Consider the following 23,064-nt stretch of genomic DNA (forward strand, 5'->3'; position numbering starts at 1 on the left):
ATTTGTCTATATACAGAATGATAAAACATATTAAGGACTGCAGAACAGCATTTATAACATGTCATATGAAAAATCCTATTTCTGCGTAAGCAGCCCTTCTACTGTGTGTGTAATAAAGTTACTAGGTAGACAGGAATATGTATTATAGGTGCTGTTGCTAATATGAGGAAGCTGCCTTTGTAGCCTCCTGATACTGTTTTCTAAATGAAAGAAGAAAGCAGCAAATCAACGTGGTAGCAAATGGAAACCCATTTGAATAAACTGGTAATTAATTAGATCTAGAGCTCTGCCCCCACCATACGTGCAAAATAAGACTGTAGAAAATCAGTACTTCTTTTTGTTTTAACACCATTTGCTCTCCAGGCTAGCCTAGCAAAGCTCAGCTTGGCACGGTTTTGTTCAGCAGAGTGGAAAGCCTCAGTGTTATGGCCCAGCTGGATGCCAACAGCAGCTAGCCAGCTAGCTAGTCACCCTGCTGATCACGTTAGGCAATTAACATGCTAATTAAAAATCTCATTAAAATAAAGGAGGTATAAGAGAATGACCTCAGGCAGACCGCTGGGCTTCAATTAGGTCAAGACAACTCAGGGACTCTGTGTGACTCTGTGTGACTCTGTGTGTGTGTGTGTGTGTGTGTGTATGTGTGTATGTGTGTGTATGTGTACATGCTGTCACTGCCACTGGACCGTGTCGTTGGTGTTAGCATATGGAGCTTGACAGACAATGTCAAATAACTTCACCAACCAACTTGGTGACCAACACCAACTTCCACTGAAAACACACATTTTTCATGGAGCATAGATTGAGCAAACATGCCTGTTCTAAATGACTTATTCTGCACAAATGAGTGTATATAAATTGATATCTGGTTTGAACTTATTAGCATGTATATGTCCTTTGTGCTCCTCTGCTGAAGTACCACTCTCTGCATGAACTTTTACCGATGTTTTACCAAACCAAGAATATCACTAAAACCAAAGGTGGGAGCAGGATTAAGGAAACAGTCCGGCGCTGAGCTTTAGGGCATGGCCTTGGCGGAGGTCTGCACTCTCTGTGTGGCCTTCTACTTCAACATGTTGTCTGAGTATGTCAAGATTTCCAAACATGAGCTGTGTTCCAGTTGCATACTTTATACCAATTTATGTAGTGCATTCTCAATGAAAAAAAGCAAGCACAAAGACCTAAATCACATGTTTAAGGGTGGTGTTGTAGTTTCGAGAGCCCAGGAATATTACCATTTGATAAGTTCTGTGATTTCAATATGGAATTTGTGTTCCAAGTCATTGTTTGATTGATGTCTGACAGTTTTCTATCAAGGTTGATTTTTCATAAAATGGAGTCTGGTGAGTTTGGGCGATGGCGATTCCAGGGCTGTGTCTGGTTAAACAAAAAGGACCTTACTCTTTAACAAAAAGGCAGATCTCTGTAGGGATCCTTTCCATAATGTTGTCAACACTAAGACTAACAATCTGAGCATGTCAGCGGCAAAAACAGCACTTTTAGTGGACGTACATTGACGGTGCCTATATGCCTTATAGGATTACATTGGTTATGGAAATTACCCTTTAAACATCACAGTGACCAGTGTGTGTTTCTGTGGTTTAACAACACCAACATACAGTAGTGATGACTTGTCTCTGCTGAAGGTTTCTCTCATTGATATTCCAAAAATGTTACTATATCACGATATGTCTATCAATATTACAATACAAAACCAGATAAACCGTGAAAAAGGATGCTATCCATATTTCCCAACTTGCTAACAATGTATATTTACAGTTATTATATAGCTGCTTTTTCCTAATCATTACCACATGTTTTATGGAACAGGATTTTAAGGAAGATAGAAGAATGAATCTTTGGGTGAACTTCAATTTCCCTCAAAATAGCAGTTTCATGTGTAATTTTGGAGCACATAATTTATTTACAGTGCTCCCTCCCTCTCTTGTGTGTGACTCCGAGGTAAAAGGCGTGACCCCGGGCTGTAGGGTGGCTGCTGTTCAACCCGGCCCGTCGTGGAATGGGACGCGCCTGCCGCGTGAAAAGGAAATGGAGCAGGAAATTGGGTTAGTTTCGCTCTTTCCCTCTCTGGTGTCTCTGAGCAATCCCCTACACACACACACACACACACACACACACACACACACACACACACACACTCACACACACTCTCACACACACTCTCACACACACTCTCACACACACTCTCACACACACTCTCACACATACACTTCCCCTGCCCTGGCTAATAGTGGAGAGACCTGGGACTTTTTGTATGTGTGCTAGTGTGTGTTTGTGTTTGTATGAGTGCAGAGGATTAGAGTTGTGGCCGGCCTAAGCCACCAAACACACTCAATCTCAAGTCATCCAGCCAGATAGGCTGAAAGTGTGTGAGTGTGTGTGATGGGGAGGGGCGGGGGGGCATGGGGGGGTTGATGAGGGGACAGGGGACCTATTACACACACTGTTAGGCACACACAGATAAAAACATAAAACTGGGGAACACACTGCCTAAAATACTGTTATGTGTGTAAATACAGAAGAAGATTTAGGAGTGTAAGAGGGATGCTACAAAGGTAGACAGACAAGCACATATTTGGCCAACGCACGCACACACACACACACACACACACGCACACACACACACACACACACACACACTCTCTCTCTCTCTCTCTCTCCTGGCTTGGCCTGGGTGATAAATCTCTCTGCTGAGGGGATCGACTGAAACACAGACGCTCACAGTCACACACAAACTCACACACACGCACATACACACACACACCTCTGTTTCTATGACAACTGCTGTGGGGAGGGAGGGGATGAGAAGAAAAATCGAAAGAGGAGAGCAATCATTTCATCGCTGATCAAAATTAAAGCCTGGCTTTGAGATGGAGCTGGCAGAGAAAGAAAGATGGGAGAAATAGAGGCAGGTAGAGGGAGCGAGAGAAGAAAGGAGGGAGAGAAGAAGAGAGGGGAAGAGCCTTCCCATGCACAAAAGTAAGGGATCATTACACCAAGCAGCCTAAATGATTGGGGGGGAATCTTGATAGTTAGCATGAAGTGCTCATAAAAGTCGATGAGAGAAAAACTAATATCACAACTGACTGAAGTGTAAACTGGCAAACAGTAATGTTACATCCCCTAAACTTCATGTTATTGTAATTAAAGATGTCTGAATTCAGTACTTGTCAATAACACTGTAGCAATCATACCATTACAAGTCATTAAGTATCCATATATCTCAATGTGATACATCTTAGTCTATGACTTAAACATTCGCTAACCCAAACAGCTAGTCCAATCATAGTTTAGCAACTCTAACTATGCATGGCAGGTATGTCAAGCTTTGGGTTTCTACATACATTGAAGATTTAAGAGTGGCGTCTTTTTTTGCATTTCCAAAACTTAAAACACAAGCGCAAAAGTGTAAATAATGGATTAAACAGTCAAGCCCCTTTCACACATGCACTGCAAACCTTCAAACTATCGAGATATTACCTAGAAGAGTTGTATGTAAGAATGCAAATGTCTGAATCAGTTGGATCGGACATTAAACAGACTTTACCCTGCCAGCTCCCGAGTACAAAGTCCACGTAATGTCTGATTGAGCCTATGTGTGAAGAGAGAATTCACAATGAGCTAGTGGGCGTGTTGATGACGGTTCTATCATGGGGCTGGCGTGAAACCGGAAGCAAACAAAATCCAAGGGTGAAGAAGAAGGGTGATTTACTGGAAGACGGCAATTAAAATAGAATGTCTAACTGGAGAGACAACAAAATTCAGGAACTTTTGTCACTAAGGGCCGACTCTAACGCCGCCTTCACACTGGCACTTGAAATCAGCTCCGTAATATGCAATGCACCCCCAGTGGACCTTGTTCTGAATGCTGTCTGAATGAATAACGTCAATTCACTTGAGCTAGCAAGCTCAGGCTAGCTAAGTAGTTAGCGTTGATTAGCTAACACGAGCAAAGGTATTAACTGCCCTAATAACGTTAGGAAATAAAAAAATTACATGACATGTAATTGACACGTTATGAAATCACTATTTTGTTTATTAAAAGTTAAGAATTCAGATTTGTTTATCAGTACCATAGCAACGCTAACTTCCACTCGGATTGTTGGATAGGAACCGTCCGAGTTACTTTTTTTTTAACGCATCCGGATGACCAACGGACCCGATTTTTTGTCCTGCCTCCTGCATGCTCTACCCAGCGCCACCCCCCCGCCAAACTACATTAGTTTGTGGGGTTACAGGTTACATTTAAAAAAGCTCCATTCACGACTAGCACATCCACTGTGGAAGCCAGTCCTGGATATTAATATATCACAGTCTAGCCTAAAGTTAGCAGGTCTGTCCTGCTTTTCACTGGATTGGGGGAAATTCACATTCCAGCAACCCCAGCGTGAACGTTAAGCGAGATGGTATTATATCTGTCAAACATATCCATTAGTCCTCATTCTAAAAGCTTGTTATTGTAAGGTTAAAAGTTGAAAAATTATACCATTTGAAAATAAGAATCAAATCAAACTTTATTTACAGTATATGGCACTTTGTATGTAACACATACACCAACTACGTAAGAAGAACAACTGCGTAAGCTAAGCAGCCAAACAGGGTTATGTTAGAAGGAAAAAACAGTTGGATCTTACATTTTCTCTATGGATAGAGATGGTTTAGCACAATATAATGTAGAGCAGACTGTTTTTGTTTACCTCTGTCGGAAATAAAGTAGCCACGGTTTAAAAAATTACAAAGAATTTTGAGTGGTAAATCTGCACCATTAAACCATCATTAATAATACATTTTATCATACATTTATTATCATTGTAAACTGCACATGAACCGTGCGGGAATAGAAAGCTTGACAGCCGTAGCGACAATAACTAAGTGGGGTGGTGGGCATGTGTCACAAATCTAAAAGGTATTTTTGTTCATTTTTATTCTTTAATTTCAAGGTTTGCATAAGGTCATGAAAATACCACTATGAGAGTTACAGTATGATGTCTGGTTCATGTCTGCTGGGGAGGGGGGGGGGGGGGGGACTTGGAGCACATGAAAAGGTTACCGATGATCGATTTGACAGTAGCCGGGTTCAAAAGGTTACCCTCAAATCAGCAGCGGCATATGGAATAACACTATTTCAAAAACAGCTGACATCTTTTGCATAACGGCTCATATTAGAATGTGATATACGATACTCCCGATAGGCAACACGTTTTGCATAATGGTGCTATATTTGAATATGTGAATAAAATATGATGGAAAAGGCTTTTGAATAATGGTTTACCTTGGGTACCCTATCATTATGGCACGCTGAAGCACTGCCAAATCTGTTGAACAGGTGGAATGAAAAGGCTGTTTTTGGTCAGAAGGCGTGCAGTGTGAACAGGAACCTCTGTTGTCTGTGTGGATGACGAGTTGTGATGCTGTCTAGTACTTGTCTTTGTACCAGCAGACAGCTGACTTTTAACCTGGACTGTGAAGGAGCAAATAGCATCACTATCAATCATTTCACCTTCTTTTACGCTTTCTCTCTTTCCATATCTGTTAATTGTGCCCCCTCTCTCCTTCTCTTCCTCTTCGTCGGTCTCTCTCTCACTCACACTCAGACATGCACAAATACACAGCACAGATGAGGTGTATAGAGTCCATGCTTCACTGCAGCACTGCACTGCTTTTCAGTATGCACCCCGCAGTGTATGGTATGGCCGCAAGCGTGACAGCTATTTCACAGCTCTGTGTTTGTGTGTGTGTGTGTGTGTGTGTGTGTGTGTGTGTTTGTGTGTGTGTGTCTAGCCCCTCACTGTGGACTGTCGATCCAAGAGGGAATTCAGGGGAGACGCAGTGGAAGAACATCTCCAGTGACAGGCATGTCTGTCACACACACACACACACACACACACACACACACACCTCAGTGGCTAGTACTACATGCCTGTTAGCTACCCTAATATTCAACACACTGTTTGAATATAACACCGTTTTTTCATAATTTCTCTACAAAGAAAGTTTTAAGTTATATAGAATTGTTACTATAGTACACATATACATGAATGTATCCATGTGTGCTATACATTCTAAACTTCAGTATGACTGACATTCTGTGTCTTCCAGGCTATGATAATTGTATCTGACCTGCATGGTTCCTCAAAAAGTTCAGATTTTCAAACTTCTTCTTGTCAGCATACAAGACCTATTTTTGTCAATGGCCAAAACAGTATGACTGACAAGGCTACATCACTCCAAAATTATTTCTGAATGACAGGGGGTCTGCAACTGTATCAAAGTAAGAATATTTTTTTTGGTGGCATTTTCTCAAGAAATTGTTGCATCAAAAATACCACATTAATTCCATATTGTTTTGCATCACGAAAAGGACAAAATGTTGGAGCTTTGAATGCCGGGCTTTCAGAAAGAGCCATTCTGATACCAGTCATGTCAATTATGGCAAGTAGATGTATTTTCTAGTGGACAGGGGGGGAGACTAGCCCACACCCACTGTCAAAAGAATATTTGGACTTAGCCTGCTTAGATAAATCTGGTCGGTAGTCACAAAATCCACAGAGTCAGCAGCTGTGGCAGACAAAATCCGTTCAAGATTTTAATCATGTAAATAGTTAAACTACTACTAAGTAGTAATATATAAGTCTTTATTTTACCATGTGCACATGTGCAGCCCTGATGCACTTTCATTGACTTTTAATATTTAAATCTAACAAAAACATACACTTAATGGCCAATTTATTAGGTGCACCTGTAAAATCTAATGCAATTCAATACAACTGGTCTGCATTAAAGTCTACTTTATGATGTCATAGTGGTATTCATTTAATTATTAGTTAGTGATGGTGTTGTACTGGACTGCATTATATTGAGATGTCTTTCTAATACTCTGCCCCCCTCATGTATCTAAATGGGAAGGACACAAATATAATAATAATAATAACAATATAATGTAGTCCAGTACAACACCACTTTTACCTACGGTATGATAATACACATATAATTCAATTGAGTAACTTTTTCTGACAAATTCATGAAGGTAGACTATGGCAGAGCAGTGTATTGAATAACATTAGATTGTACAGGTGTATTTTTTCATTTTTCAAATATAAAATTATAGTATTCACACATTAAAGGTTCTATGACATGCTGCTTTTTGGATGCTTTTATATAGACCCCTAATACTGTATCTGAAGTCTCTTTTATATAGACCTTAGTGGTCCCCTAATACTGTATCTGAAGTCTCTTTTATATAGACCTTAGTGGTCCCCTAATACTGTATCTGAAGTCTCTTTTATATAGGCCTTAGTGGTCCCCCAATACTGTATCTGAAGTCTCTTTTATATAGGCCTTAGTGGTCTCTAATACTGTATCTGAAGTCTCTTTTATATAGACCTTAGTGGTCCCCTAATACTGTATCTGAAGTCTCTTTCCCGAAATTCAGCCTTGGTGCAGAATTATAGCCACTAGAGCCAGTCCTACAATGAGCTTTCCTTAGGATGTGCCATTTCTGTGTCTGTAGCTTTAAATGCTATTGAGGAGGAGAGAGGGGGGGGGCAAGGTGGAGGGTGGGGGTGTGGCCTTGACCAACTGTCATGCTTCGCCATAGACAGATAAATAAAAAGAGGGAAGAGTAAGGGAGGAGCCCTTACACTCTACGTTACGTTACACACTTTCACTGGCAATCACATTATAGCCACGCCCCCTAAAACACCCCCTACTTTATTGCCGATTTTAAAATCAAGAAGACCATTATTCAAAAATTTAACATCATTCTGTGTTGCAGAAGACTTAAAACTAGAGATTGAGACCATAAACTCATTATGAAGATGTTTACTGTGGTAATAAATCAAGTGAGAATTGGGTCACTTTCTCATAGACTTCTACAGAAACCAAAATCCTTTTGCATCTGCATGTGTCGCCCCCTGCTGGAATTCAGATAGAATGCAGGTTTAAGGCACTTCCGCATTTGCAGCACTTCGCCGAACTGGATGCATTGTCCAGTAATATTTACAGTCAATGTGCTTCGCTCGTTTGCAAGCCATGATGTCTCTCTCTTTCTCATGGGCGGGTCAATTTCTCTGGGCGGGCAAAGCAGAGAAAGGGGAGGTAACCTTTCCCTTTATGACATCATAAAGGGAAGATTCCAGATTGGCCCATCTGAGCTTTCGGCAGAGCAGGATACCCAGGGCTCGGTTTACACCTATCACCATTTCTAGCCACTGGGGGACCATAGGCAGGCTGGGGGAACTCATATTAATGTTAAAAAACCTCATAAAGTGACAGTTTCATGCCATGGGACCTTTAACAAAACATTTTTTTTATATATTATATATATATTATTTTAAACCACAGCAATTCTTTGCTCCCCCAAGCCCCCTCTGTGTGTTTTATTGTTCATGTATTCAAATTTGTCATGTATCTAAATGCATTTAATTATGTTACAAACAGCAACCCCAATTATTTATACCAGCTGGAAGCTCTGAGGTTTCAACACTTCAATCACGTTGTATATTAAATCTGTTGTATATTTAATCAATATTGGGTGATATTTTTACATTTGTTACAGCCACCATATTCCATGTAAAAATGCCAGCTTTTTTTTTTTCATCAAGTAAACTCTTCGAAATGCTGCCAAGCACTTTTTGACGACCTACAGTATAAGTGAAATTTGACCTTTACAACTACAGTAATAAAAAAGATTTTGCCTAAAAATCACAACAGCAGCCCTTTACAACAAGGATTGGGTTCTGAACAATGTAAAAGCAAAGATACAATGAAAAAGACTGAGAAGAAGTGAAAATGTGTCAGGTTTTTGCATTAAACACCGCTATCTGTCCCCAATATCGGAGTGTAACATTCCATAATTTACATAATGCTGCATATTACCTCAGTAATACAAACTAGAACAGGATCTGCCCATATATGTTTTATAAGCAGTTGTATCTTTGTATTATTTTTTTTAAAGCACTGTGTGTCTGGGAGACGGGGTGTTTTAGATACTGTGCTTCTCTCCAGGGTTTTAGATGACTAACTAGAGGCGGCTGCTTCACTGCTGGGCTGTTCTCCCTGTCCTTATTTCAGAGCAGGGCAGCCATGATTGGGCTGGCAGAGTGGGTGACGAGCCTCGGGAATGTGGGGGAAGGAGGGGGAAGAAGACAAGAGTGTGTTTCCTGTGTGTGTGTGTGTGTGTGTGTGTGTGTGTGTGTGTGTGTGTGAGGGCACACCTCAGAGGTCATCTGAGGAGGCAGTGGAGCGTGCTGGGAGGCTGCCATCACACAGCTGCCACACCAACTGGACACACACACACACACAAAACCGCACACACACTTACAGATGCACAAGCAGGCCACATTTATGTAGAGGCATGGGCACACACAAACACACACACACACACACACACACACACACACACACACACACACACACACACACGTGACTCACCGCTCATTCACACTTGCAAGTTTTCCACTCGTACCACTTCACACTTGTGCACGCATTAACACACACACACACACACACACGCAGAATGGTACACATAGCAAAGAGCAAACACAGGCAAGCACACAGTCACTTGTCACGTGCAAGTAATTTACTCAAACAGACAAACACACACATACGACCCACTGCTCATTCACACTTGCAAGTTTTCTACTCGTAACCACTTCTCACACACACACACACACACACACACACACACACACACACACACACACACACACACACACACACACACACACACACATTCTGCAGCACATTCAGCTCTGAGCACTGCCTGAAGCTTCACAGAAGATGAGCTAGTGCAGGACTGGGCTGCGTTCGGCCCAGTGATTCAATCCTTACTCACAAAATGAGCAGTGATGGGAGTAACGCGTTACAAAAGTAACGCAATTACAGTAATGTATTTCTTTTTGCTGTAACGCAGTAATATAACCCATTACTAATTAAATTTCGGTAATATTATAACCGTTACAATCTCAGTAACGTGAGTTACAACTCATTTTAACCTGACATTTAGTGGTTTTTTTTTGTTTTTTTTAAATTCACCAACACCGTGAAACATTTCTTCACAGGAAAAAAAAAAGACGTGAGTGTTATTTCCTGTTGCTGTATTCGATGGTTGAAATGTCTGCAGAGACAGATACATTTGCGAGATGGACATTATTTTCAGGAGTTGTTTACGCTGCGTTGAAGTGAGCTGTTCCGTCACTGTTCCCGTGGTCAGAGCCAGAACCAGAGACGGTACGGACAACATCTGTGTCCCAACAGGTGACGATACGTCAGCGCGGACAGCTGTGTGTCCGAGCTGCTGACAGATAGAAACATGTCTGGAATTAACGTTGAGGCTTGCTACACGTAAATATCATTGCATTTTATCAGCCGTGGAAAGTAACTATGCCGTACTTCGATACAACTGTAAGGTACTTTTAATTTAGTATTTTCATTTTCTCCTACTTGCCTATTGTACGTTTTACTTCTCTATTTTTATAGCTGTAGTTACTTTGCATATTCATATTAATTATACAAAATATTATGACTAATCTATGATGTATTAAAGTGGATAAAGAGGAGAATTTATTGATCTGGTGGTGAAATTCCCAAGCTACCTGCCAAGTCAAACTTCCGCTGTTATTTTGGTGAAAGTAACTCAAAAGTAGTGCAAAAGTAGTGTAACGCATTACAATCCAGAGACAGTAATATTGTAATATAACTAATTACTCTCAAATGACAGTAACTAGAAATCTATAATGTATTACAAGTAACTTGCCCAACACTGAAAATGAGTAGCTGCCTATTTAATTAGTAATTAGTGTATTACCACACACACACACACACACACACACACACACACACACACACACACACACACACACACACACACACACACACACACACACACACACACACACACACACACACACAAAACAATCACCTGAAGCTAATAAAATGTTTGGTTTGTTTATAAAATGTTACATTTCATTACATTTTGGATCTTTAGGTAAACAAACGATTATATTCATTATTGATTCACCTGACTGTTTTCTCAATTAATCGACCAATAGTTTAAACTATTAAGTATCAGAAATATTATCATTTCCCAAAATGCATTGCCGACTGCAGTGGGCCTCACTAACAAGGCCTGAGACCCCCACTGACGCATACTCTTACTAACAAACTCTTCTGAAAGGCGATTATTGTTATCATTTATTTTTCACTGTAAATACAAAGACAGACAAATACCTACAGTGATTTCTTATAAGGCAACAACCACTAAGCGGATGCAGTGAATCCGATCACGCGCCGTGGACAGAAATTATTTTACACTTTCGTTAACATTGCGAGATACAGTAGGGCGTCTGTGCTGCATTCATGCTGCGTCGGAATAATCTGATAATGACTTCCCGGCTGGGGAAATTCACACTGCATCAACAATGCGAGATAGGACATGGCATAACTGAGGTCTGCACTCTCCGAGTGACCTTCGAGTTTGTTTTTTTTTTTTGGCTAAGCTAAATGAATATGTATCTACACCTTAAAGCACGGATTCTCAAGCTTTTTTTCAATAATGTTCCCCCTTTGAAAAAATTATTTTAAGCCATGTACCCCCTAACCAGCCCGTATAATTTTTGGTCAGCGATAGATTTACTAAACAACAGCCTTGTACCTGGAAAATATTTTTTAAAAACTGACAAAACCTTGGAAAATGACGGTAGAAAGAAGTAAGTAAGGCAAGAATAGGTCAAAAATAGTAATAAAAACATTAGAAAGAAGACTAGGGCTACAAAAGTGACAAAAAAATTAAAATAAGCGACAAACTGCGAAAAAAGTGAAAAAAAACTTTGAAAAAAGCAGAAAAAACCTTCGAAGAAAAAAGACAGTAGAAAAAAGTAAGGAAGACAGGAAGGCAAGAATAGGCCAAAACAAACGACAAAACCTTCAAAAAAAAGGTGACAAACTTGAAAAACAGCGACAAAAACTTTGAAAAAAGCGACAAACTTGGAGAAAAAAAAAGATAGTTGAAGTAACTACAGCCTTGGAACTGAAAAACATTTTGCAAAAAATCTTACGTACCCCCTGCAGTCCTCCAGAGTACCCCCGAGGGGTACACGTACCCCCATTTGAGAAACACTTCCTTAAAGCAATGATTCATTGATGGACCAGTCATTACAAAAATTGTTCAAACCCACAGAACTTCATTTTAAATATTAGCGTAGCTCTCAACCTTTCCAAAGATACCAGCTCAATTTTGGGTAAATGTAAATAAAGTAATGCATAAGATATATTTCTGTACACTGTGATATCAGAGGTGAGACGGGTTTCTCCGCTAACAAGACCTGTGCTGCCGCCCCCTCCATCGCTTTGTGCCGATGGCCAAATCAGCACTGTTGCATCTTTCAAAATAGCACAGCAGGAAGAGAACGGCTAAAATGGAGTGTGCGGGAACTCTATAATCTGTTATGGTGCTGAAGGGGAGTGATATCAATGTTTCAACTATCTTATCTGGGCCTGTGATACACATCTTGTAAATATATTCTCTCTCTCTCTCCTTCACCTGGCACCCTCTCAATCTCTTCGCGATGGATAGTGATTATTATTCCTCTAGCAGAGCCAACACGTACACACTTGCTGAACTCACTCACCACATACCTCAGAAACAAAGGAATCACAATCAATGCACACACACACACACACACACACACACACACACACAGACACACACAGACACGCACACACAGACTGATAGAGGTTGTAAGGTGGGTAGCTGATAACCTGCAGTTACAAGGTTAATGTTTGGTAGTACACATGCTCCATGTCAAGCAGGAACATTAGTGTTCCGCCGCCTCGCACTTCATCATGTGCTGAGGAGAAGCCTACACATCATTAGATTCACGAACAAACACAGGCAAACTAAATATGTATATAAAAAGACAACATTCCCTCGGCCCGTCAGTCCACTGATACCACTGCCGTCCTAGCGTTTCCACAGAGAACATTATGCCAGACAGCGTATTTCACGTTATTTTCTGGACAAAAACGGAACTGATCAAAATCGTAGCAATGTGCAGCTTTGTATTTAGTTTTTTTTTTTCACGTCTTTAATTTTGCTACTTACATTCTGAAAAGTAATAGTAAATAGTAATAGTAATGTGTAGTGCATTTTACGTGACTGACCAAGAGAGAAAACTCCCTGCCTCATTATCTTGCACATTACGTTCTTATTTAAAACTACTAACAAAAACTATAAATTAGTGCTGTCAAACGATTAAAATATTTAATCGCATTAATGTCATAGTTAACTCACAATTAATCGCACATTTTTATCTATTCTAAATGTCCCTAGATTTCTTTTTGTCCCATTATTTTGTCTCATTTTAATGCTCTTATCAACATGGAAAAGTGGATCGGCTTGCTTTGTGCTTTTGTCGCCTGGCTTTGACGAGGGGGCGGAGAATTGGCATCAGCTGTGTGCTCGGCCATCAAGTGGTCTTTCAGACTGGACGTGCTCCGATGATAGCTCAGTTCACAACGACAAAACACAGATCACTTTGGTCTTGTCAATGGAACCGTTTGCCAACTTTTTAAAAGTAAACTTTCCATTCAGAATCTTATTGGCATCCATTTCGGCGTCTCGCGCTCGCCATCCACTCAAAACGTAACGTTAGCCTACTACTCTTTGGCCGGCTCGCAAGCCCAAACAAGTGTGTGTGGCGTGCCTGTTGTTTTGTTTCCGGTCTAGCTAGATCCGGTGTGGTGTTGTAGTTTTTCTACGTTACTAGTTGTTGCAACAGCATGTGAAAAACAATACGTTTGCTATGCCAAAAAGAACGTTAAACTTGCGATAACAAAATTGACGCCGTTAAAATGGGTTTGCGTTGACGCCGTTATTAACGCGTTTAACTGACAGCATTACTATAAATCAAAAAAGGTTTATGAAAACATGAATGGGTGCATGGAATTTAAAAAGACAGACAGTGGCTTTAAAGTCATTTCCAGTGAACTGTGCTTCACATTCAACAACCAACCTGGTTTTGCTTATGGTGTTTTATGTGTATTTGATGTTAGTTCTTTTCAATAAAGTTGCAGGTTCTCTGTTTAGTTTGTAAGATTTTTTTTTTTAACCTTTATTAATCCAGGTAAGTCGACGACCTGTCACATTCACAGTTACACATTCATACCTGGAAAGCTGCCCAGTACAACCACAGTCTGATCTGCTGGCCACTGAGCAGCTCCACTGGAGTCTGTTGGGGTTAAGGGCCTTGCTCAAGGGCACCTCAGTGGTGGTAGTGAGGAAGGGACAAGCGCTGCTCTTTCACTTTCCCGTACCCAGATTTTATCCTCCCGGTCCCAAGCTCGCTTCCACCACTGCCTAGAGGTTATCCTTCTTGGCACTGGCTTATTCTCAGCCAGTATTTCGCACATGTGGCTTTATCAACTCAAATATCTGTACTTCTTCAAGTTTCCAATGGCCATTTAAAGTATCAATATCGGGATTTGCATTTGAAATAAAAACATCAAACTACTATGTTTGCAGAAGGTATTGGATTATTGTATTTTACCTCATGGTGCGAAGGTCCCAGCCTCGTATGGCCGTGTCATTGGCTGTGGCGAGCTGGCTGCAGTTGTGGTGGGGGCTCCACTTGCCCGAGGTGAACTTGAGCTGTCCTTTGCCCTCCAGGGTGGCAGTGTTGGAGACCTGCACAGGACAGCAACACCTTCATTACCATCTCTGAGCAGGGACGTGAATTTCATTCAAATTATCTTTGACAGGTTCAGCCGGTACGGTGCACTCAATCAGCATAATAAGGCATTATTAGAAGTCATTTTCTCTGCAGGCCACACTCAAGACTACAATCGTTCTGTATGACTCTGTAGTCATATTTTGGGCATTACTGGCACACCAACTTCCTGCAGATTTACACCATGCTGAAAAATGTACACTGTTGCTGAAATAACTTCAATCTACTTTGTAATAAATGTCTCCCTCAAGACGTCATTTTGGTCTGATTCAGTCTTAGTTTTAAGACTCTATACTAATTCAAAACTAGACTAATAAATATATCAAATATTAACAATTGATCAAATGATGTGCAATGTGAAAGGAGTTTTTTGTCGAGACAAACGGAATGAAAAAGAATTGTTGGTCACACTTGAAGGTATCTACAGTGGTGTGAAAAAGTGTTTGCCCCCTTCCTCATTTCCTGTTCCTTTGCATGTTTGTCACACTTAAGTGTTTCGGAACATCAAACCAATTTAAACAATAGTCAAGGACAACACAAGTAAACACAAAATGCAATTTGTAAATGAAGGTGTTAATTATTAAAGGTGAAAAAAAATCCAAACCATCATGGCCCTGTGTGAAAAAGTGATTGCCCCCTAAACCTAATAACTGGTTGGGCCACCCTTAGCAGCAACAACTGCAACCAAGCGTTTGCGATAACGTGCAATGAGGCTTTTACAGCGTCCCTGGAGGAATTTTGGCCCACTCATCTTTGCAGAATTGTCCTAATTCAGTTACATTAGAGGGTTTTCGAGCATGAACGGCCTTTTTAAGGTCATACCACAACATCTCAATAGGATTCAGGTCAGGACTTTGGCTAGGCCACTCCAAAGTCTTCATTTAGTTTTTTCTTCAGCCATTCGGTGGTGGACTTGCTGGTGTGTTTAGGATCATTGTCCTGCTGCAGAACCCAAGTTCGTTTCAGCTTGAGTACACGAAACAGATGGTCGGACATTCTCCTTCAGGATCTCTTGGTAGACAGCAGAATTCATAGTTCCTTTTATCACGGCAAGTCTTCCAGGTCCTGAAGCAGCAAAACAGCCCCAGACCATCACACTACCACCACCATATTTTACAGTTGGTATAATGTTCTTTTATGAAATGCAGTGTTCCTTCTACGCCAGATATACTTGGACACACACCTTCCAAAGAGTTCCACTTTTGTCTCATCGGTCCACAGAATGTTGTCCCAAAAGTCTTGGGGATCATCAAGATGTGTTCTGGAGAAATTGAGACAAGCTTTGATGTTCTTTTTGCTCAGCAGTGGTTTTCTCCTTGGAACTCTGCCATGCAGGCCATTTTTTGCCCAGTCTTTTCCTGATGGTGGAGGCATGAGCGCTGACCTTAACTGAGGCAAGTGAGGCCTGCAGTTCTTTGGACGTTGTTGTGGGGTCTTTTGTGACCTCTTGGATGAGTCGTCGCTGCGCTCTTGGGGGTAATTTTGGGCGGCCGGCCACTCCTGGGAAGGTTCACCACTGTTCCATGTCTTCGCCATTTGTGGATAATGGCTCTCACTGTGGTTCGCTGGATTCCCAAAGCTTTGGAAATGGCTTTATAACCCTTTCCAGACTGATAGATCTCAATTACTTTCTTTCTCAATTGTTCCTGAATTTCTTTGGGTCTCGGCATGATGTGTAGCTTTTAAGGATCTTCTGGTGGACCTTACTGTGTCAAGCAGCTCCTATTTAAGTGATGCCTTGATTGTGAACAGGTGTGGCAATAATCAGGCCTGGGTGTGGCTAGAGAAATTGAACTCAGGTGTGGACAACCACAGTTATAGTATGTTTTAACAAGGGGGGGCAATCACTTTTTCACACAGGGCCATGATGGTTTGGATTTTTTTCTCCTTTAATAATAAACACCTTCATTTACAAATTGCATTTTGTGTTTACTTGTGTTGTCCTTGACTTTTGTTTAAATTGGTTTGATGTTCGAAACACTTAAGTGTGACAAACATGCAAAGGAACAGGAAATGAGGAAGGGGGGCAAACACTTTTTCACACCACTGTACATAAGAGTGACATGACACTGTCATGAACGTGGCATAAACATTATAAACAAGTCATAAATGTTTATGACATAAGTGTAATTCGGTTTTTGTCATGACAAGTTAAAGTTAGGGTTAGGGTTCATGTGTCATGACAGTGTCATGTGTTCATGACAGTGTTATGTCACTCTTATGACGTAGATACCTTCAAGTAAAGTGTTACAGAATTGTTACCTAACTGCACTTCCACTCTTCACGACAGCTTTTTAATATCTTTTAGTTCATTCTTTTGGTTTTCTGGCCTGCTAGTTCTGCTCTCATCAACCCCTTTTCTGACAGCAGGCAGTGGATTTAGAAGAAAAGCTAAAACAAACAAAAACAAACACTGTATGCTATCTGCCTAGCACTAAATGATAAACAAAAATAAAGTTAGCTACCAGCTGATAAGCATTAACCTAGCAATTAGATTGAACTCATTTAGCCTAACACTGTGTTCATTTTAGCCCATTTATTTTAGGAAGAGGGGATTTTTTGTTTTGTCAGTAGTGAGTGACATATTGTACAAAGTAAGATTTATGTTTTTTCATTATCAAGCAAGTCAAGATGCTATATAAATACTGTGAAAGTATTGAAATGCTCAATCAACGGAGAAATGCACACAGCCCGTATATATATATATATATATATATATATATATATATATATATATATATATATATATATATATATAGTATATATATATATATATATATAGTATATATATATATGTATATATATGTATATATATATATATATATATATATATATATATATATATATATATATATATGTATATATATATATATATATATATATATCTGCTACAGTGCCGGTACAGTCATTCCCCGGCTGCAATGGTGGTGCAGAGAGTCCGAGAGTGCAGATGCAGAAGACCCAAAAATGCTGACCAATCAGAGCAGACTGGGCTTTTTTCTTAAAGAGACAGATGCTAAAAGAGAGCATTTGAGACAGAGGCCAAACCAAGTATATTCAGACAGACAGTATGAGACAAAAAACATTTTTTTAAACATTTAAGCGTGTAAACATGTTCTAATAGAAACCCAAAATACGTGGGTAATAAGTATGAACCTGAAAATGAGCATGACATGTGACCTTTAAAGTTTGTTCCTTTCTCCAACTGGAAGAAACAGCTGTCAGTGGGCACAGCTCCAGACCTATTTGAATTGTTGAACTAGTCTGAGATGTAAGCGCAGCAAGTCAGAGGTTTTGAAAACGGGCTAGGTAAACACAATGGAGCATTTAGCAGCTCAATATTTTTCTCAGGAGTTGGTGGAACCCAAAACAGAGCTAAAAGGAGAGTAAACATCGTATTAACATTCCTTAGGTGGACAGAAAAACGACTTGAATAGATGCTAATGTAGCTCCGCGTCTGCTGGATAAGTAAACTGACAACCGTTTGCCAACACATTAGCCATTTCAGTCTTATGTGGTTTCAGATGGTGCGTTTTCAGCCTGTCCCAAATTGCCAGTATATCAATTACAGGTTGTGTGCAGTGATGAGACTGTATAATAAAGTAACATAACATTTTATGTTTAAGGAAAATGAACTTTTATCAGAAATGCAAGGCTAGAGTGGTAGTGTTATTTATACATTCTCAGAATCTGCTCTGCACCTGAAGCTTAAATAAAACCTGAATGTTATGACAATCCCTCTACATAAGTAGAGCTACTCTCCTGCCTGCAGCGCGCTCCAACATATGGATTAGTATGTTCTGTTCTTATTTCAATGCCCAACAGCACATCAGGACCCATACAGCCAGAACCCCCCAGTGTGGGTTTAGGGAGGCAACAGCATGCACCTGTCTCCTCTGTAACCTGCTGCTCAGTCAGCAGGCCTACTGACCCCTTGCTGTCCTTGGTCCCATAGCGGGGATCAATACACTAGATCGCTCAGCTCAGAGTTACTTATGGATCAACTGTCGAGTCGAAGATGAGCCCTTGGGGGATTTAAGACGGATGAGTGTTGAAAGCTGAATCAAACTAGCCTGTTTAGGCTGGTTGAAAATCATTCAAAGTTATTGTAATTTCTTAGCTATTTCAACAGAAGAAAAAAAAACATTTAACTGACAAAATGTCACAGGGATCTAGAAACGGGAGCCGTTTAGCTGAAAGGCAGTCGGGTTAAATCGCAACATTTAAGGCTTTTAAAAAAAAAGACGACATGCTTGTCACTGGATATCTATCAAACCTGCTACACATGTTTCACTGAGCAACAATGAAGGTGAAATTAATCAAAGTCAAAACACTTCAAGGACTTTGAATTATAAAGCATATCACTTCATCAGCCTACTTTCAAAAAAATGGAATCCAATTAATTCAGCAGGTTTGTTTTGGAAATGGTTATCTTTCCCCTTAAACTATGATGCATCTAACAATTCTAAAAAGCAGCATCCCACTGCTCCATTTGTCTCTGCTCTCTGACTATCTGCAGGTTTTTATCCTCATCTTTCTCCTTCTCCCATTTCTCTCCCTCTCCCCCGTCTCTGCCTGTTGGAGCAGGGATCATTGATCGCCCCGTCACCACACAGCTCCCTGGTACACCCTCATTATTTCAGCTAGAGAGGACAGAGGGAGGGAGAGACAGGCCGACAGAGCAGCAGGGAGGGAGGGAGGAAGACTGAGAAAGAAAAGCAGATAGGATGAAAGGAAGGCGAACAAAGAGGGTAAAAGAAGAAAACAAAGGAAATGAGTGAAAAGAAAGGAGCTGAAGAGAGGTGGCAAAAGAAGAGGGGCAGATAAAAAAGGAGAGAAGCAGGTTTTCTTCTGTGGCCTTCTGAAAGCCATAACTTTCCCATGGATTTGCATGATTAAATCAGTGCCTTCTTCTTTCTTCCACTTTTTTTTTAATGTTGTGTTAGGATTACTGAGCATACCAATGATCACCACATCAAACATGCTGCAACTTATCTGATTAAAGGCATTGCAGAAGTTAAAACACCTTTACATTTCTGATATGCTTGTTTTAAGAATCGGCGCGCTCACGATGGCTATCCCTGTGTATCTTGCATTCCTTCGAAGCGTTGGCTGTGTGTCTGCAACAATTTACAGTTAAAGGTGTTCGTATGACGCAACTGAAATGCTTGCTGGATAGTAGAACAGACTCTTTATCCCCCTACCCCGACACCTTTCTGACGTCACAATTGGGGGTTTTCACCAGCCGCGACAGTAACGGTGACTCAGGCTACGTTCAGACTGCAGGCAAAAGTGGCCCAAACCTGAAAACTCAAATCTTGCCCAGATCTGATTTTTTTCAAATCAGATTTAGACCACTTCCATATGTGGTCCTGAATCAGACCCAGGTCTGATTGTTTTTCAATGCGGCCGCAGTGTGAACAACCAAGACGGATTTGATGCGACTTTTACGTCAATCTACATGGACATTTGTCACAATTATGCGCTGGTGGGAGTTAGCCCTAGACACAGACAGTAACATTAAAAAGGAAGACAAGACCTCTGTAGTGAATAACCCCGCAAAAGGCCAAAATAGCCAATTTGGCTCTTTCTCTTCATTCTTCTCCTCCTCAGCACCTGCTAATTAATCTTATGGCTGCCATTACACAAACATTTTGAACTAAAAGTGAAAATGCTTACTTCCTCCATAACCTCTATAACTTTAGTGCAAAGTGCGCTGCTTCTGATGTCATTGTTATTGTTCTTTTGCGCATGCGGGTCAGTTCGAAACCGCAAACAGTTCACACTGGAATCTGATACATTTTACATTTTAAAAAGGTAATGTGAACAGCCAAACAAAAAATTAAGCATTAAGACTTGTGGCGTGAACGTAGCCCTAAGGTCGAGACACACCGACCAGACGGCCGACCGTCGGCAGAAAAGGCAGTTGGACTGATCAGTCTCTCCGAGTTGGTCAAAAAAAGTGCATCGGAACACACCAAAGTGACGAGACGTAATACGTCTCCATAACAGCAGGCGGCGCTAATCTGTATCGTCGCCCAAAAATGAAAACCAGCAGCTGATTGGACGAACTCGTCACGTGGGTCTGGTTTCTCTGGAAATTCAAAGACAGACTGTCATGGCGGCTTGTTCAGAATACGATCTCATATTTGACTAAAATAGTTAGTTAACACCGAAACGTGTTTCTGAAAACATTTTAAGCGAGAAATAGGCCGTGCAGTTGCTGAATCTGTCTTCATTTCAGATCGACAAAGGTCAGTTTAAAAGATTTTCGTCAGGTTTTGAGAGACTCTAGTCACGCTCATTCCGCTCCCCATTTCCGGGTTAGCACTCTACCAATCAGATCTGACGGACGATGGCACGGAACACACCGAACAGACTCGAGTCACTGACCTCGCCAGACTGTCCAACGGCCTACTTATTGGCTCTGTGTGTCTGGACCTTTAGTCTTACTGGGGCCGGGGCATTCAGAACAGTTATATACACAGGGCTGACACTTTGTTTCAAGCATAGCATATTTCTGCTTAAAGCATTCCAAAATGTAATCAAGCAGATGAATGAGGTCAGTACATCAGGGTATAAAGTAAGGTCAGATGAAGACTGTGACAAAATGACAACAACAACGGCGGAACGTTTTGTTGAGAAACTACTAGATAGAACAGCTTTCTCTGCTGCGATGTCATCATTATCATTTTGGCAATCCCCACAGGTGTTGCTATGTTTATTCATGTGATAAAATAGTCTGAATTCATTCTGGGGTTTTGTGACTGTATCCCATGGAACTCGATCGGGTGTCATATATCTCAGAGTGAAATATAATATGTGGGTGGGGTATAATTTTGACATCTGAACACACACCTCCTTCCATTATGTCCCACTGTTGGGGACCCACAGGGTTTTATAAGATGGACAGGGTTACTTGGTTGCCCTGAATTTGATTGCATTCATTTATGTATACAACAGTGAGTGCACGGTGTTTTTCTGACTTCCTCTTCCTCTTTACTCTGTAAACTCCATGATCAGTGGGAAGCTTGGAGTAGGACTCTTCCTCTCTGCAGTTACCCAAGTGGTGCAACAGCAAAGCGTGAGCGTCGTGCATCCCAGATTCCCAGCTTTATTAAAGCACTAACCAAATTAGGGGCCCTAACAAGGCAGCACACACAACACTAGGGGACGCATTCATTTAGGACGCAAGCGGCACTAATGCAAAGCTATCTGTCAAATCGCCATGCATTTATGCTTTCTCTAGTTTTCGGAAGAAAGAGTGTGTGCATGTGTGTTTGTGTGCGCGTGTGAGCAGATGTGCAGGACAAGGTGTGTGGGTGTGCTGTGAGCCGCGGAAGATGTTTTTACTCAATTTCACCAGCGATTCTAATTGATGAGCCATCCACACGCAGACACACACACACACACACACACACACACACACACACACTCTCTCCTTCAAACAATGCAGACTGGTAAGCTTATGCACATGATCCTCTTTTATTTATGCATACACACACTCACGCAAACATCCACACTGAACTCACACACACACACACACACACACACACACACACACACACACACACACACATCTAGGCCAGGCCCATGAGAGATAGAGAGACACACATCCACACTGCAGCTGGACATGGCTTGAGATGAACACATCACCCTCTGACAGATAGAGGGAACGAGAGAGAAGAGAGTGGGATGAAAGGAGGGACGGAGAGAGGGAAGGAGATTAGCATTCTCATCAGCACTGGAGGAATTTGTCTTTGCTGCCAAGCTCTTTCTCCTCTTTTTATTCCCTTTCTCCCCATCAAGCCTACTCTTTCCTTATATCCCCCTCTTTCTCCCTTCTAATCGCCATCTTTCCAATCAGTCGGGTCCTCTATGGCACCCTCTTTCTCCATCCGCCCTTTCTCATTATACCACTTTCTCCCTATTACTTTCCACCTCTCTCCTTCTCCCTTGGTACAGGCTTTAATAGCTGAGCAGGGGATAGAATCAGCAACCCCCACGCCTCCACGGTCCTACTCAACCTCACAGTGGGGTCATGGCCCAGGACACACACACACACACACACACACAGAATTGATTACAAGCAGAACACATATAGTACATACAAGTTACAGGCACCGAGTATTGGTTCATTGTTCCCCTTATGTTTTAAATTGTCCACCAGGTGGAGCTATTTATCCTCATGGTATTTTTTAAGTTTGTATGTAGCAGCACCGCCACACAGTATTTAGCTTGTCGGACAGGATGACATGTTCCGCTGTAAATGTGGAAGTGTGGTTGGTCATGTTCACAGCCAACTGAACAATGCAAT

At 41.1% G+C, this 23,064-nt stretch overlaps 1 protein-coding gene across 1 annotated transcript in view; it reads right to left on the reverse strand.

Annotated features, from left to right (window-relative positions):
- The window catches only part of eipr1 (EARP complex and GARP complex interacting protein 1), a 71,444-nt gene that overhangs the window by 15,286 nt on the left and 33,094 nt on the right, over nucleotides 1–23,064 (reverse strand). Inside the window, exon 6 of the mRNA XM_078277777.1 lies at nucleotides 14,568–14,704. Within this exon, the coding sequence (XP_078133903.1) occupies nucleotides 14,568–14,704 (137 nt within the window). The remainder of the gene's footprint in view (nucleotides 1–14,567; nucleotides 14,705–23,064) is intronic.

Source organism: Sander vitreus, chromosome 20, assembly GCF_031162955.1.
Source record: "Sander vitreus isolate 19-12246 chromosome 20, sanVit1, whole genome shotgun sequence".
In the NCBI taxonomy this organism is placed as follows: Eukaryota; Metazoa; Chordata; class Actinopteri; order Perciformes; family Percidae; genus Sander; species Sander vitreus.